Source organism: Solanum dulcamara, chromosome 6, assembly GCF_947179165.1.
Source record: "Solanum dulcamara chromosome 6, daSolDulc1.2, whole genome shotgun sequence".
In the NCBI taxonomy this organism is placed as follows: Eukaryota; Viridiplantae; Streptophyta; class Magnoliopsida; order Solanales; family Solanaceae; genus Solanum; species Solanum dulcamara.
Window position 1 is genome coordinate 10088455 of NC_077242.1, and position 19450 is coordinate 10107904.

The window sequence follows — 19450 nt, forward strand, 5'->3', positions numbered from 1 at the left end:
TAGGAATAAACTTTACTACTACCTCAATATATTCTCATTACACGCCTTTTAAACAATACTTTTTCTTAAGAAAAAATAATAATCTTTTTTGACACCAAAGCAAACACAACCGTTAAATAATCTTTTGAGTGATAATTCCTTCATCTTTATTAAAAAAAATAAAAAATTGAGTACTCTTCCACTAATTACTTGTTGCAATGCTTTAAGATTTGAAATAATTTATGATTTAAAACACTTTCTTGCTTTACTTATTTTATATTTTATTATTTATAATAATATGCAACTTGTTGACTGTCATAATCGTGACCATAAGAGGAAATGAAATTTCAAAGGGATATGACAATAGATTGACTAATTACTATCAACAATAATTGCCCTTTTCAAGATAAATTCTTATTCAGATTCTTTTCCAACCTTATAAACCTTTGCAAAATGGAAAACAAAATATAATAGAATAATTGTTTTATTTCATTTCAAATAAGGATACTGAACAAGAAGAGGCAAAAATACAAAATTTTGATATTGTTGAATGTTAAGAAATTGCTCATGAGTGTTTTGAGTAACAAATTCAAGAAGGGTATAGTCAAAAAGAGAACTCTCAAGGATAATGATTTAGCTCGTTTGAGTATATGAAATAAAGGGTCAATTGTAACTTGTGAGGGAGAAATTCGTTCAATATTAAATATATTACTTCACGATTCTTATTATTTTTCTTTTATTTACCCAAATTTTTGTTCTCACCCTTAGAATTGCCTCATGCAGTTTCCCTTTCTTGTAGCATTTGTGCTTTTCTTCCTCCGTGTAGAGAAGACAGAGAGTAATACTTTATCCTAATGATAATGCTTATTAACTCATAAATATCATCATAAATTTAAAATTATAAATTTTAAAAGTATTTTATTCATGCAAAATGTTAAGATATGTTCTAAAAAAATTTAAAATCTATTTTTAACAGTTTTTTGTTCCAATCAAACTATACCAAATAAATTGAGAGTGCTAAGCAACAATAATTTTAATATAATGTAATTTCATAAGTAGAGTTTGAGGGTGATGTGTACATAATCTTATTTCTACCTTGTGGACATTTTAGAGATATTACTCCGACAGACTCTCGGTTCAAATGAAAATATGATTATAGGAGACAGGGGTGTACATGGACCGGGTTGGTTCGGATTTTTTACAAACCAAACCAAACCATTTGTGTCGGGTTATTAAATCTATAAACCAAACCAAATTAATAAAAGTCGGGTTTTTCGATATAAATTTTTCTCGGGTTTTTTCGGATTTTTTTGGGTTTTTCGGGTTTTTTTGGGTTTCTCGGGTTTTTCATAATATCTAATAAAAAGCACAGAGCAGTACTTCTTAAAAAGAGTTCTAGTACAAACTATCAACATATAAGATGGAGGCAGAACACTGTTTGAAGTTTTAACTTTATAATATAATTTTATAAGATGAGCTTTTTTTGTATATTATTTAGATGAGCTTCTCAAGTTCAAATCTAAATGTAAGAAAGAAAACAAAAATTATGAAATTTTTTTAAAAAATATTTATAAATTATATTTTAATAAATATTTTTATGTATAACATAATTTAAAAGTAGTATATCTATAATCGGGTCGGTTTGGATTCGGTTTGACTTTTTTTAGTTAAAATCAAACCAATCCTATAATGGTCGGGTTTTTTTTCCAAACACCAAACCAAGTCAAACCAAACCATTAGTCGGATTTTTTTCCGATTTGTTTCGATTTGTCGGTTTGGTGCGGTTTATCGGTTTGCCCTGTACAGCCCTAATAGGAGAGTTACTAGTAACACATACTACTACTGCTAAAAAAAACTAAACAATACTCGATTATTATTATATATATATATATATATAATCTTTTATCTTAATGATCCACATTCATATTCTCATTATTCTCTTTAGGCAAAACAACAACTAGAAGCCTGTGAGAGACAACAGTTACATATAAACCAAGAACAGAGCTGCATGATTCTTGATTTTTTTAAAAATAATATAAGTTGAGGAGTCCCGTCCATACATTATGATAGCCAGCAAAAAGGGCTATTATTATTTTACTACTCCATTATATAATTAAATATTTTTAAAAATGGCAATTAATTATGTAGTCCATAACATATAAATGGAAAAAGAGAACATTCGAAGGAATATGCTCTTTCATTTTAGATCGTTAGGAATACGAGTCCAATTCGCCACGGCCGATTCCCTGTCCGTACATTCACGCGACAAAACTAATAAAAGTGCCTTTTTGCTTCCCCTTTTCATCTTTTCACCTTTTCAAGATTCGAATATTCACCCTTCACTATTTATTCTTTTTATTCGATCTGATATTTATATTAAAGTTTTATTAATTTAAATTTAAATTATGTAGTATTTTATTTGATGGAAAAATATTTTTTATCAAAGATTTTTTTATATTCATTAGTCAAATCAAAAAAAAATTGTTAATGAAGAAACAGTTTTATTCATTGTACCACATTCTTAGTGGTACCTAGGGGTGTCAAAATGAGCCCAAATATGAGTAATACGTTCAATTCCCCCAAACTTTTATGGGTGGGGCTCAAGATAAGTTGTATTGGGTTCAATCTCAACTCATTCAAGCTTTAATCCATTTTTAAAAAATCTTCAATTGAGCCCAACTGAATCTCCAATTTCAACCCGTTTTAGGACTTCTTATTTGTATTGGTCTAATGTATGTTCTCATATTAAATGTATGAATTACTATCTATTTTATATCTTTTAGGATTAATCTATCCAATTGTAAATTTTTATTTTTATTTTCTTGAGTTGAAATTCAAATTGTGGTTATAAAAGGTAATAATAATATGTTAAAATTATTGAAATTAAGCCGGTCAAGTTGGACGAGTCATGATCCAACCCGAGTTTTACCCCAATTGAGTCCAACCCATTTGAGTCCAAAGTAAATTTGGGCGGATTATGACTCAATCCAATTTTTATTTTAACTCATTTTAATATTCTCAATTTTAATCCAACCCACCTATTTGACACCCCGAGACCCTTCTGTATCTCAAAAAATTATATTATTCTGAATGTTTCTTTTTCTCCTTTAATGTCCACCATTTATTTTATTTTTTTGTACTTTCTTTAATTTTTAAATTGGACTTCTTTTTGAATAAAATAAGATTTAGATTCCACTCCACTACTAGGCCACTTATGCTTGCTTTAATTCACTCTCCAGCAAATAATTAAGTTGACTTATTATCATTTTACGAATTTTTGATCGAATTAACTTATTATTTAAATTAATTTATTAAAATAGTATTTTTAATTTTTTTTTTATAAAACTAATATAAATGTATTTGCAGTAACGTTTTAGGTATTACTTTATTAAAAAAAATAATGAAAAAAACACAAATGTCTGATGGAGTAAATAGACATAAAACATTACTGCCAAATATTTTTTATTAATTCGTTACTCACAGAAACTTTTTAAGGCTAAAACTTTATTGCAGCGTACACGCACATTGCATATATATGACCAAACACGAGTACTGTAGTATTCAAATCGGTAAATACTAGCTAAGATTTACGAATTTCTTCGTAGCATAAGTGAATCATATAGTAATCAGAACTCATGTTGTGATCATCAAAAATGCTCGCAAAGTGGATGAATTTGCTTTACCTTCAACCTAGATATTATTTAGGTCTAGAGCCCGTTTGGATTGGAACCAACTTAAAGCCCATTTTTATCTTTTGGACGTGTTTGCCTAATGTTAACTTTAAGCCATAAAATTCTTAAAGTCAGTCAAAAATGAAAAGTTAGGATTTCTAACTTTTTTTTCCTAGTGCTTAAAGTCATTTTGTTTGACCATGGAAATTACTTTTATATCCCTTATATTTTAACTAAATTCTCAAACTACCCTTTTTATTCTTTTAACCCTAAAATTCAAACACTTATTTTCAACATAAACACTTTTATCCAAACACTCAACTGCTTATTTATAAAAATAACTTTCAGCACTTCAAAGTTCTAAAAGCATTTCATACCTAAAAGTTACTTTTTTTAAGCTCATCCAAACGGGCTCCTAGATATTATATAGGGCATGCAATTCATTTTTTTTCTATTATAAAACCTAGCATTAACTTGTAACGACCCATTAGGTCGTTTCGATAACTAGAGCTTTTTATTTCATAAAAAAATCATTTCGTAAAATTTTAATAGGTACTTTGGACTAATTGATAACTATGGTTATTTAATTGAGGGGTAACTTTAGATATTTAATTTAATTGATTGGCTAAATTTATAATTTATTTAATATCCTATATAACTTTTCTCATAGTATTAAAATAAGTTAGGGTATTTTTCACTAAAAATTTTAGAAGAAAAAGAAAAGGGTTTGGACGGAACTTGGGCGACGAACGAAGTCCTCCAAGTAACGGCTGAATTCTTTTTGTTGGTTCTGCAAATTCGTTACTAGGTTAGGTTGTATATATATTAGTAATCATTGGATAATTATTAATGGTATATGTTGGATGATTTTGAAAATTAGAATTGGTTCCTGCCAACGTGGTCATATAGTTGATAGGGTAAGTTGTTATATGTAATGGCTAATTTGAAAAATGATTGGGTCAATGATTTGGGGAATTAGTAGTGATGTGATCATTGCATAATGATTATATGTTATGACTTGGGTTACGTGTTGCAGTTGTTCTCACATGCACATTAGTTTCAGTTAATTTTATTTTAATTCATTCTTATAATTATTACATTATAATTCAAGTTTTGATCTATTGAGATAAGTAATTAAATATTAGGTGTATTGTATTATATGAATATTATTAAATTTATGATATTTGAGGAATTGAGGCCTAATCCTAAGCTTGAGATGTAAGAATTTGATTATAGATTTGAATGAGTTATTGAGTCTAGGCTAGATATATAGTAATATGGATGTCTACAAACTCGTGTACTTATGAAAATTATATATTTGATAGATTGAAAATGTTCTGAGGCATCGAAGAAAGGAAAATCACCGATGAATTAGCTTGCTTGACTTTGGTTCTTCGGTTGAGGTAGGTTATGGTTTATTCTATATCATAAATAGACTCTTAATAGCGATTGATAGTCATTGAGTAATGTGTGAAGTTTACTATGCATTTGATTGTTGTGGTTTGGATGGTTGATATGTTGTTGTGATTGATCTGAAATCTCAAGACCGTGAAATCCATAATCTTAAACTTGCCCTATCAAAGGTGATGCCTTGAATAAAGAAAGTTTGATGAAATATTGTTAATGAAGCGAAATGTGATAATACAACAATAACAACAACAACCCAGTGAAATTCCACAACATGGGATTTGCGGAGGGTAAAGTGTACGCAGACCTTACTACTACTAAGGTAGGACGACTATTTCCGAGAGACCCTCGGCTCAATAAAAGCATAAAAAGAGGTCAGATAAGGCTAAGAAGTTCAAAGCGATATGGAGAAGCAAATAACGAACGATACAGATAAAATAGAGTAATCAAAGTACAAAAAGTAATGGATAATAACAGAAATCAGAGCACAAGAAATTATAATGCGCTAATGCGCCTATTAATACGGAAGAATGACGAGACTATGTATTAGTCTTCTTCCTTAATATGGATCCTCCACACCCTCCTATCTAAGGTCATGTCCTTGGTAAGCTGTAAGTGTGCCATGTCCTGTCTAATCACCTCTCCCAAATATTTCTTTGCCTACCCCTACCTCTTCTGAAACCATCCATGGCCAACCTCTCACACCTCCGCACTGGGTATCTGTGTCTCTCCTCTTCACATGCCCAAACCATCTCAGTCGTATTTCCCACATCTTGTCTTCCACTGAGGCCACTCTTACCTTGTTCCAAATAACTTCATTTCTAATCCTGTCGTTCCTGGTATGCCTACACATCCATCTCAACATTCTCATCTCCACAGCTTTCATCTTTTGAATGTGATAGACCTTACTGGCCAACACTCCGCCCGATAGAACATAGCCGGTCTAACCATCACTTTGTAGAACTTGCCCTTAAGTTATGGTAGCACCTTCTTGTCACATAGCACACCAGAAGCGAGCCTCTATTTCATCCACCCTATCCCAATACGATGTGTGACATTATCGTCAATTTTCCTGCTTCCTTGCATGATAGACCCAAGATACTTAAAATTACTTTTCTTTTGGATGACCCGGTCACAAAGCCAAACTTTTGCGCCAACCTCCTAATATATCTTAATGAACTTGCACTCTAAGTACTCTATCTTGGTCCTACTCAGCTTAAACCCTTTAGACTCCAAGGTTTGTCTCAAATTCTCCAACTTAGCGTTAACTCTACTGCGAGTCGCATCGATCAGGACTATGTCGTCTGCGAAAAGCATATGCCATGGCACTTCACCTTGCGAAATGTGATAATAAAGAATGATAAATTAATTATATTTGGATTGGGTGTCACATTTCGACATGGTATATTGGGTTCAAGTGTCATGTTTCGGCACATATATTTGGATCGGGTGTCATGTTCCCAAATAATAGATTTAGATCGGGTGTCATATTCCGACACGGTATATTTGGATTGGGTGTCACGTTCTGACACGGTATTATTGGATCGGGTGTCACGTTCTGACACGGTGATATTAAAGGAAAACAACTTAAAATGACTTAATGCTACCCAATCTCCAATAACTCATTTTCCAAAAGAACGTGATGTGGAGGCTTGAGTCCTCATGTGTGATCTTGATATTGTTGACTGGTTATGTAATTGTTCATTGTGTTGTCACTTGATCGTGATCTTGTTAGTTGCCACCTGTTAAGTGCTATGGTTGATTTCCCGCTATTACTTTATGCATATTGATTTCTATTTTGAGTTGGCCGATGATACCTACTCAATACATGTTGTCCTATACTGACCCCTACTTGTATTTTTCTTTATTTTATTTTGTGGAGTTCAGCGAGTGTTCCATCGACTTCGACTCGACCTCAGATCTAGCCAGTGTCCAGCACATCAGGTTCTAGGATGAGCTATTCATTCTAGCTCGTGTTGGATTCTCTCGGACATGGCATGATGTCCTTAGCTTTTGGAAATATTATGTTATTTATTTATTTTGGTGTTTGATATTTTCAGACTTAGTATTTTAGAATTAGATGTCCTTGAAGTGATGAATTTCAAGTTTTGGGAAAATGTATGTAATAAACCCTAGTGGATTGTTGTTTCTTACTTCCGTAAGTTGGGCTTCCACATTATTATCGTATTTCAAAGTTGAACAGCTAATATAAGTTGGGGTTGTATCGTTAGTTCTTCCACCTAAGAGGTTAAGTGTGGGTGTCACTCATGGCCCATTTTGAATCGTGACATAACTACTACAAAAAATTATTTATTTTCCTACGCTCATAATAATGTATTTATACACTAAAATGAAGAACAAGCTAATAAACTAACATTCTAAACAAACAAAAAGATTAGGATAACTTTAGAATCACTTCTCAAAAATAGGCTTCTCATGCAATTGTAGAGGCACATTATTTCGACAAAAAGTGAATACTAACTTCTACAGTCAAATGGGTCCTTAATTTGTCATAATCTTAGAAACCTCTTTTTTCCTATCCCCGTATTCTTTTTTTGAGGGTTCGCTTGGAATTTAATTAATTTAGATTTATATAAAAAGTCTCTCTTCGAAGAAAAAAAATACTTTTTATCCAATAATAAATTCAAAATTTAAAAGTTATGATAGTAATTGCTTTTAATACAAACCTACTATTAGTGAGAAAAATTAAATTGACTAATATCCATTACATCCACTTGTAGTATAGGTTACTTCTTTTTTCTTGTGGCACAGACAACACACTCCTATCATATCCTTGAACGTTTTTCCCCTGCTAAACAAAGGTTGATTCAAAGGAGAGAAATCGAATCATACTATATATTTGAAGAGTCAAAAAAATGTTTTCCTTGATCGCGATATTTTAAAATACTTTGAATTGTTAATTATTAATATAACTCTTGACTTTTGTTTTGCTCGAGTATGAAATTTTATTTTTTAAAAAATAAAAATTTATATCTGAATTCACCCCAAAACATGCAACTACACTGTTTTATTTTAATAGTTGTTTGAAAAGCAACTACACATAATTACGTTGTCAATCCCTTTCAACTCAGAAGTGTTGTCATGAACATAATAAGACACCAATAATTGGTCAATTATAGAGCTATTTAATCGATCAATGACGCATATGGTATATAGTACTATTAAGGGTGGCTTTAATTAAATATCTCCTAACCTCTCCCAAAAAAGCATTTGATAGTGATGCTATGAGCAGATTGCGGATTCCCAAACACCTAATTACAGTACAACAACATACTCTATCAGCATAATTCCACAAGTGATATATAAGAAGGATGGTGTGTACGCAATCTTATTTCTATCTTATAAAGATGAAGAGGTTATTTATATTGTTTCTGATAAATCCTCTGCTCAAGTAAGACATATGTGTTTCAGAATACGGTTAACCAACATGTTAACTAATTGATTACGATAAATTGGAACGGATTTTGCTGGGTTTTTTTTCTGCAGTACCTCGACTCGCTCCGGAAAGTACTTCTTCGATGCAGCTCACACAGTCGTGAAAGGCCTGGCAAGCACATAAGCTCGATCGGGCCTTATTTACTCAACAAGGGCAAAAAAAATAAGTTCGTAAATCAAATACATAGAGAAAAAGCTATGTTGAAAATAAACACCTAATTAAAGTAATATATTTATACACGTTAAAAAATACATTATGTTGTTTTCTTGTTATTTGTTTGAGTGAATTATTCTTCAAAATCCCAATTGCCTATTGCCTTTTAGGCAATGGTCCCCCTTTCTCTATGTGGTTCTTAGTGCCTAGAAAAAGAAAAGTTAGTAGGAGGAAACTAACTAATGTTGACAGGTGAATGGAATTAATTTGAATCCTGTTCCACACATTTTTTATAAAATAATTGGATTTCCAAAAGCTCCACAATATAATTATCAACAACAGTATACATGCATGTCCATATATCATATATATATATAATTCAGAAACGGCATTTCTATCTCACACAAAGATAGGAGTAAGATCTGCGTATACTTATCCTATCTGAACCTCACTTTATGAGGTCATACTGAGTATGTACGTATAGTTGTTCATCATATATAGAATCGAAATTCAAAAACAATTCATGCATTTATGAGTACCGTTGTATTGGAACACAGAATTAATGGACAGGCTAAATCTTGTTATACTTTTGATGCAATACTTGTATCCTTTTGTTAGCGTTAAATTTATCATATGTTGATACAGAAAAAAAAGATTTGACTTAACTCTATCTTAAAAGGCAATTTATGTGGATCATATGAAGATACCAAATTATACTTTCATTGCCAAGGTGGAACTCAACACCTTCTTCACGCTCAAGATTGGACATCTGAAGCGTAGACAATATAATATAAGGGCCTAGTTTTGGATAAACCAAGAATTGGATAAGTCCGGCTCTAATAATTAGAAACTGAACATTGAGCTTAACTCAATAACTCATAAATTCTCTAAAATCATATAAAGAAAGCAAATTACACCTTCTGAACTCGACACTTGTTCACGCTTTTAAGTGTTGCAATATAATATTGGGATCCATAACATCAAATAAACCAAGATTTGGGATGAATTTAGCTCTATAAGAAAATGAATCTTGAGCCTAATTTAATTCTATAAACCAGCTCATGAAAAGTCAAAATTACACAACGTATATGTAAGAAAAGTCCTAATTAAACGTGGACCATAGTAAATTAATGTGCTAAAATGAAATGCAAAAATCAATGAAAGTATGATTTATGATTCATGTAGAATGGGTCAATTTAATTGGAGTAAACAATAGAAGAAAACGTACAAGAAACCACGAGCAACAAAGTCATAAACCCTATCTATAATATTGTACGTACCAAGAAGATATTAATTATGCCACAAGGAAATTAAGGGTGTGTTCAGAACGGATTTTTAAAAAAATTTATTTTCGATTGGTCAAATATTTTTTAAAGAAAAATAAGTTTATTAAAAATAATAATTTCTCTAATGAAAATAGGAAACACAAACTCCAGTAGTGACATCTCACATTGATTATATCTTCTCCACTCTCCAACATAGCCCTCATCCCCAGTAGTCCACATCCCTACCTCTCCACCCCCATATTTCATAATATTTGTCTAAAGAGTATATACAAAATGTTTATAAAGAATTATCGACTAAACACACACAAAAAAAAGAGTAAGAAACCTATTTAACTTTTTAGAAAATATTTTCCTCCGTACCGAACATGACCCTAAAACTTCTTTAATTTAAACTTCTTTAATTTGTTTCTTCGTTGCTCACGTTATTGTAGAATTACTATGTGAACTCCAAAGTAGTTTGTCAAACAATGTAATTAGCAAGAAGAAGACTTTCTAAAAATCTCAAAGAATCTGGTAAAAAACAAATGAAATGTCAAATCTATACCCACTTCTATGACCAAAAAAAAAAAATACTTCTATGTGAACAGACAATTTTAATGTTTAAATTGTTAGTATTTTATTTGTTTAAATAATTACGTTTCATACAATTTGGTTTCTTTTTTTGTGTCCAAGCATCCACATGCAATGTATTTTTTTTCCTATAGTATACATGATATTGAGGGTCGAATCAAATAAACTTAATATGAACTCTTGTAATTGTCTCATGTAAAATTTTGAATGGTTATGAAACTTTTTTATTTACTTAATTATATTTTGAACTTATCAAAGATTAATCAATTCAGAAAACACGACTTCCTTTTCGTTAATTCAATTAATCAAGCAAAATGATTAATTATCTTTGTCATTATGATCCAAATAGTTAAATTATACACGATTATACACAAATCCTTCTTTACGTTTTTATTTTTCCACTGTTTATAATTGGATAATTATTTTAAGATAATTAAGCAAAGTGACCATTCGATGTAGCCTTATTTTCCTCCTTGTTTTCTCTTTGTCCTTCTCAGTTTTTTTCTCCATATTCTTCCTATGTTTGCAAAAGGATTTGGTATGCATAAATTTTATTTTATTTTCGATGTTATTCTCCCATCAACACCGAAAGAATCAAATGAAACAACCATTATATTTAGTAATAAAATGAATGAACAAGCCAAACGGAAGTCCAAATCATCCCTCGAAGAGTTTTGAAGCTTAAATTTTAAATTTGGCCCGATGCTAACATGAATCATTTTAAGTGAATAACATATCAAAAGAATTGAAACATCGCGGGGAGCTCAAATCTAAAATTTGAATTTTGTAGCGTAAGATTTGAGCTAATGTCCATTAAAATCCGTCATTTAAGATATTCAAAGCTCGAATTTTAAAATTTCATACACAAACGTTAATCGTTTCAAGTGAATAATATATCAAAAAACTCAAAACATTGAGAGGAACTCATATCTAAAATTTGAGATTGTTTAAATGTGATTTGGTCTAGTCAGGATTGAAGGGAAAAAATTCTAACTCTTTGAGGAAGATGAATACTGAAATGTATAAATATTGTTTAACAGTGTAAATGAATATGTATATACATCTCTAATATACATAGTTATATATCATATATACACAGTTATATACAAATATAGAAACACTACATATATATATAACCATTTAGTTGGAATGTTTCTGGATGACGATACATTTACGTAAGAAGCCCAATCATTTTTGCCAGCTATAGCAGAAAAGTACGCCCCCCCCCCCCACCCCACCCACACACACTTTCGAAATATTTACGTGCAAGTTAGCAATTATATTGTAGTACTAATTATTATCGTTTGGTCGATGAATTAATCTCGAACTATCATTTTCCTTAATACCCAAATAGGAAAAGAAAAAAGAGATAATTTTTGTCGCATTATTTTTTGAAAAATTTTCGCATATAGCAACTCAAAAATAGCTTAATAATGCTCCATAGTTATAATTTGCTAATAACAATTCATAACTATAATTATAGCACCGTTTGTATAATTCGCGCAACATTTGTATACGTTTATATAATTCACTATACAATTCACAATTTTTGTATAACGTTTGTATATTTCACTATACAATTCATGTAAAACGTTTGTATAATTCGCTATACAATTTGTAGTGTTTGTATATTTCGCTATACAGTTAGATTTGCGCACAGAGTTTGTATAATTCGCGCGAATTATATAAAAATCAACTGTATAATCGCGCGATTTATACAAAACTCAAACTGTAATTACAGCTAGATGTTTGTTGTGAGCCATAATTAATTCAAATTATAACTATGTTAGCTAATTAACTAGTATATATTTTCTTATTTGCATAAGTTTTCCTTATTTTTTTTATCATATGCATTTTAGTCCCTACGTTAACTTTAGAGGGCCATCGATGGATTTCGCCAATTATTTATGTTTGCACTATCCCCAAAACTCAATTTTTGTTTCTTCATTTCATTTTGATTCTTCTAGAAACTTTGGTTGTATGAATATAGACAAAATTTTCGATAACAAAATGGGCATACGCTTGACATGCATTGTATATAATTGTATGTTATACAAATGATAAACATTCGCACACACATATATATACACAAGATACAATCATTCTACCAACCATAGCTATACCACCATTCATTTAATCACTAGACACGCGCTTACATATTTTTGTATGTGATATTTATATTGTTATGTCGGAAAAAGACGGTTTAAAATTAATATCAATTTTTTAGAGAAAAAATCAATTTTAGAAAAGTGATTCGTCACTTAATTTTTAAGGAAAGTCAAGAAACCTTAATTTTAAAGACCCTAACAGATTTAAATCTTAAAATTAGAGAAAAATGGGTAAGAGGTTTTTATTTCCACTTTGAGAAGGTGTTAGCACTCAAAGTGGCCGCTAACGCACGGTTATTCCACGATTTGAAAATTATTTGACTAACTTTTTAAAAATATTAATTTAAAAGGAAATATAGAGTTTAAAACTATTTTTGAAAAAAAATGATCAAGCTTATACATTGGAAATAATATGAAAAGAAAGTAAAGTTTATCAAAATGGCTAAACAAAGGTAGAAAATCATTTAAAAAGTACATTATCATGAAATGTTTTATCTTTATGGGAATCTAATTAAGTTAAAACAAATTAAAATTAATATCTAAACAAGCATAAATAACATAAGTAAAGAAATTATTACAATCAAAATCAATATAAATAAATAATAAATAACACATGAAAATATGGCCCCGACACTTAGTTTTTGTACGCCTGGACTAAGCTGTTGGTCATCTACGTTTTGGGTCTTAGGACCAATTCCACTGTATATCGCAGCTATATCTATACTATATATCGGAATGTATATATACTCTATACAATATTATTTCTGCATATCGAATTGTATACCACCTGTTTGTTTTTAGTATTTTCCATATATCACTGTATATAAGACTATATATACACTAATATACAATGTATATAAGACTGTATATATACTGATATATAGTGTATATAACATACACTAATATACAGTGTATATAACATTATTTTCTTGCATATCGTACTGTATATATATTGTATATCAATATATACAACACAGTTTTCCATGTGTATTCCACATATGCAGCTCAATATCAATATTCGAATCATGTATATTAGCTTTCTTTTTATGTATCAACTTTTCAGCAATTCGAGTAAGATGATGGAGACTCAAAACTCAACGATATGCAAGGATAGAGTCCAAAGATAGACTCTCATTGATATCACGTGCGCCAAAATAAAATTACATAAGCATCTACTCATTTTATGCTAAACCAACGAATATATCATGATATTTTAAGGTATCAAATTGATGGGCATCCTAGAGGTGATTAACAACATGTATATATGTAGACAAAGAAAAGGAAAGAAGAAATATATTCAAGTAACTAAAGGACACGGAATTAATATATACGCTATACTAACTCAAATTTTAAAGAAAGAATTCAAATCAATTAGGTCATTACAGTTTTAACTAAATAATAACTTAAGCATATTTTTGTTATCTAAATCATGTTAAGAGAAGAAATTAAAAACATGAAAATCTATATTAAATTAAAAACATGAAAATCTATATTGTCAAAGAAAAATACTTGGAAAAATAATGAACAAAACTAAAATCTTTCATGAAATAATGAACAAAACACATGCTAGTTACTTAATCCTAACACATGCTAACTATAAGAAATTTCTATCATTAATCTAATTGTTCTTAATACATGCTAACTAAAAAAATAAGACTACGAATCAACTAAATATAAAAAATGAAATAATTAAATAAAATAAAGCCGAGAAAAGATTTTACCTCTTTTCGGGCAGCAAGACTGAAGACGACAAGCGGAAGATGACTTCACCACCACCTAAGAGTTTGACGGAACTCCAATCCACAAAAAGAAAAATTAAAAATTTAGACTCGAACCTTCGTGGGTTCGACGTTATAAGAACTCTGTTCTTAACCTAAATTTTGACTTCAATCTCCTATTCTCCTCCTTAGAGAAAAATATAGACTGATAACTAGGAATTTTCATAACTTTAAGGCTGGGGACAAGAGTCCAAAATCCTAGCCAAGTAAAGAAAATTTCTAACTTTGGGGTGGTCCAAAAACCTCCCTCTTCTTCCCCTCTTCTTAATGAGAATCTGAGCCTTTATATAGGCTCCAAAACCCCCAAATTCTTCATGAATTTTTGACGTGGGAGAATGAGATTTTTTATTTTTTTAGAAAAAACTAAAAATTTCAACAATACAAACTATAATTAAACTAACCTAACTAACATTGTATTTAGTTAAAAAATAAAATATTTTTGAGATAATTTTCGAATAACCACATAAATAGTAATCAAAGATATAGTTATATAGAAATATGTATATTATACTAAAATTTATAAAAAGATAAAAATAGTTAAGAATAACATAAAAATATCTTTGTTTTTATAAAAGCTAATTATTTCAAAAATGTTCAAAATTTAAAGAAACTCGATAGCTAATTTACATCGTGGAGGGTCAAAATTAGGTGTCAATACCTCCACTTTCCATAATTTTGATTCGGACATATAAAAAGTGATCTAAATCACGTATTGGGCTCGTGCAGTGCACAAGCAACTCCCGTCTAGTATATGTATGTAACTAATAAGTGACTGCGACAACCGTAATATATAGCTCCCCACCTTCAATTGAGACTAAGTAGGCATTTGGATATGCAATTTCATTTCGTGATTTGAAATCATGAGATGAAATCAGCGTCTGAAAATATAATTTCATCTCATAATTTTAAATCATGAGATGAAATTCTAAATTCTCCAAAAAGTTTGATTTGAGAATTTCATATCATGATTTCACAATTTTGTAGGACAAAAATTGACCCACAAACTTATATTTTATATATTTTTTTTAAAAAAATATCATTTTATATCTACCAACCATTTATTTCATATGTAAACAAATTTATAATTTACTCTTTACCAATTTCCATTCCCACCATATGGTAACTTTAAATTACATCTCAACTAGCTAATTTCAATCATTTGGAAAAAGCCATCGCTGAGAATAAATATTAATTGTTTACACAAAGTTATCTCATTTCCATCATGTCTCTTTAGTAAATCTTTACAAAAATGTTACTTTTATTGGTAGATAGATATTAGAGATGAGTGTTAAAAACACTTTTAAACTATCTTTTTTTTTGAGTTTCATACCTAAATTATTGAAAGTATGAGTTTCATACCTAAAATAAGAAAACCTAGTTGATGCATGACATGTATGACTCACATTATAGTCTGCGAAAAACCAGTTTAGATTCTAGGTAAGGGTTTACATTATTCCAAAGGGAAGTTGTTAGGCACCCTTCAAAATCCACAAACTATGGTATTCGGCTAGCTTTAATTTATCAAAGAGGAAGGGATAAAATTACTATTTGCAAGTATAACACAATATATATATATATATATATATATATATATATATATGTACTAAAATCGTATAAAAATATATGTATAAAAAAGTATGTATCAAGTAAATAATGTATATTATTGTCAACTATGTGAATGAAAATGTGAGAAAGAATAAAAAATAGCTTTTATGCAATATTAAAAGGATAGCTCTTTATTAATATGAATAAAAAACTCTTTTACCACATAAAAAGAAAAATAATTTTGAATATCATTTTCAAAATATATCTCTGAATACATGTACAAACACTTGATAAAATATTAATAATGAATAAATAATTATCAAAATAATTTAAAAATATATTTGTCTATATATATATATATATATATTACTAAAATAGAATTCTATTATATAATGCGCTCAGATGTGTAACTGTTATAAGTATTGCATCCCTATTTTTTGCAAATAAGGAACAACATCATGGTGATTCGTAAAAAATCAATTCAATTGGTTAAAAAAGACTTTAAGAGAAAATAGTTTAATTTAAAGAGTAATTTAAGGAGTCACCATAATTTTAGGATAATTAAAATTCAATTAATTATTTTTAAAAAATGTCTACGAAACCAATAGATCCTAAGTAAGGGGGTCAAATTATTCCGAAGGAAAGGTATTAACATCCTTCAGAATCCACAATTGTGGGTCGCAGTTGAACTTATTTTTTAAATTGAGGAGATGAAAACATTGCATAAATATATAATGAAATATACATAAAGAGTAAATAAAACCAATAATATAAGGAACGACCTAATATTTGCCTAACGTCAATAATATACACAATAATAAATTATAAATATTATTCGAACTTAACTCCAATAGCTTTTTCGGAGAGAAATTCTGAGTACCTGTAAAAAACACTTAATAAAAGTGTTAGTAAGGGATGAATATGAATAATAATAATGATGATGATGATAATAATAATAACTAAAAATAAAATCCGTCTTATAAAAAGTGAGGTCTTGAAAATCGACGGTAATTTCTTCATCGGCCATTTAATTTGCAATATATTTTCAATCATAAAATTGGCGTGAAACAAATGAAAGATAATGAAGTATTAACTAATAAGATGCAACAAGCGAATAATAACATTCATAACAAACTGATAATAACAACTAAATAATATAGCAACACGAGTCTAACACTGTTACAAAAATGAATGAGACCAATTTTAATAAATCATATGCAAACAAAAATAGAATCAACAATATAAATAAAGTAAACAATATCAACTAACTAACCAAAAAAGTGGAATCATTAAGGAAATATAAATAACAATAAACATACCCAGATCACTGGGAAATGCAAACATAATCCATAAAAATTAAAATAACCATAAAGTTAATAAAAATAGAAAAACAGTAACCAAATTCAAATAGCACAACTTAAAAAACATGCACGAAATCACTAAAAAATAAATCAAAGTAGCAAGTTTATGTACAATACAACAAATATTTCGTGAAAAGAAAATAGTCACAATAACAAAATTATGAACACCCATTTACAGAATCATCAAACAAAGTCAAACAAGAGAACCAAGTATTAACACAATAGTCAAAAGTTTTGCCAAAATTTCAACTTCTCCAACAAGATTTATAAATAATCAATAAATATATATTAACAAAAGTAGCAACAATAATTGAAAGAAAAAGTAAAATAAAATGACAATTGACCATTTCAACTTACAAAATATAATATATAATTTAAACTTAAATTAAAATTTCAGAAATGGAAAAGCCTCAAAAACTGACGAAGTGATTTTTTCATTGGCTATTTCTAATTTATAAGACAAGAAATCCTATGAAACAAACAAAAGATAATGAGTAATAATTACAATAACTTGCAAGCTATAACTAAATGACAAAAAAACCAAACAACAAGATAGGTTACTAGAGACCAAAAAATGGATGAATTAGTTCAAATAAATTAAAACCAACTATAAATGAACAAAACATAGCAGCAACAAATGAGTTAAAATAAATAGAGATCCAAAGTTACTAAAATGAAGGTCAAAAATAACAAATGCAAGGCTATCCCCACCACAATCATAAACGTAGTAAAAATTAGTGACTAAGGTTGTAGAAGAACAAAATCAACAAAGAATAAAGGTTATAAAATATAGAACAACTATGAAAATGAGAGAACATAAAAAACCAACATAATTATACAATCAACCAATATATAAAGAAACAGTGACCAAATAGAAGAACAAACAATAATGGTCGGAACCAGAATATTTAATAAGGGGGTTCAAGAAAATTAAAAAAATAAACACGCGAAGAAATCAAAACAAACACAATTCTCTATTGAAAGTGCAAGTATATTACTACAACTGTACACGACGAGGTTTAATTCGTTGAAATGTTTTTATAATAACATCATTACAGATCCTATTAAATACATCTTTTTCTATATAAGGCACCAAGCAACCACTAAAATAACTCTCATTCATTCGACTCCGCAAGTCATTCTTGATAAACTTCATTGTCGAAAAAGTTCTTTCAACGGATGCAGTGGCAACTGGCAAGAGCAAGGCAAGTTTCACTAAGAGGAATACATGAGGGTAGTTTGAATGTTTCTTTGTCTGAACTAATCGTTTTGAAAGATCACAAAGTCCTTTTAGATCGGAGAACCTTTCATCAAGATTACGAACATCAATAATGTAACTCGCAAGTTGATTCTCAAGAACCCCCATACTAAATTCATCAAAGTCATCAGGATAATGTTCATCCATTCTCATTATTTTCCTGAGATCAAAACTAGAAAATGAGTCAATTGGATTTAAACAAGTAATTCCATGAAGCAAATCAGTCGTTACTTCATCAAAACGATAAGAAAGCTCTTGAATTTGCCAATCAATAACTTTGCAAAACACTTCAACGTAATAATAGTGTGAGATAGTACAACCAGCAAGTTTACGCTGTGATCTCAAATAGGTAAAGTACGGCTCATCTAACTTAGGTATCAAAATTTGATACTTGATACAAAATTTAGATACTTTATCAATAAGCGAACCCCATTCTTCCTCTCTAAACTTTTGCAACCTTTTCTTTGCTACTTGAACAAGTAGCATGGCATTTATGATATCTTGCTCTTTTTTCTGTAAGCATTTGTTAAGCTCATATGTGATTGCTAAAATATCTCTCATCAAATGCAATATGAATGCAACATCAAATGTTTGACATGCTCTGAGAAATCCCATTACCTTGGCACTTTCATCTGGACAATGTATTCCAACAACAATATCATTAAGTACATCAACAATTGAACCAAACATAAGAATAAAGTTACTAAAAGATTTGTAGTGGGATCCCCAACGAGTATCACAAGCTCTAGTAAGACCAAATTCTTGATGCAAGCCTCTACCAGTTTCAAGTTCACCCGTATCTAATGCCTCTTGAACTCTTTTCTTTTGAGATTCTCGATATTCATCCATGCGTTTAAAAAAAGCTCCCAACATATTC

The 19450-nt window shown here is 29.7% G+C and overlaps 1 protein-coding gene across 1 annotated transcript; it reads right to left on the bottom strand.

Moving 5' to 3' along the window:
* Positions 1–18312: 18312 nt before the first annotated feature.
* Positions 18313–19422, bottom strand: LOC129892685 (uncharacterized). Its single transcript, XM_055968268.1, has one exon. The coding sequence runs from the start codon at positions 19420–19422 to the stop codon at positions 18313–18315; it is 1110 nt and encodes a 369-aa protein (XP_055824243.1).
* Between the last annotated feature and the right edge of the window lie 28 nt (positions 19423–19450).

Bases quoted from the DNA above. Each gene is read 5' to 3' on its own strand.
- LOC129892685 (XM_055968268.1), bottom strand. From the start codon at position 19,422: ATGGATGAATATCGAGAATCTCAAAAGAAAAGAGTTCAAGAGGCATTA.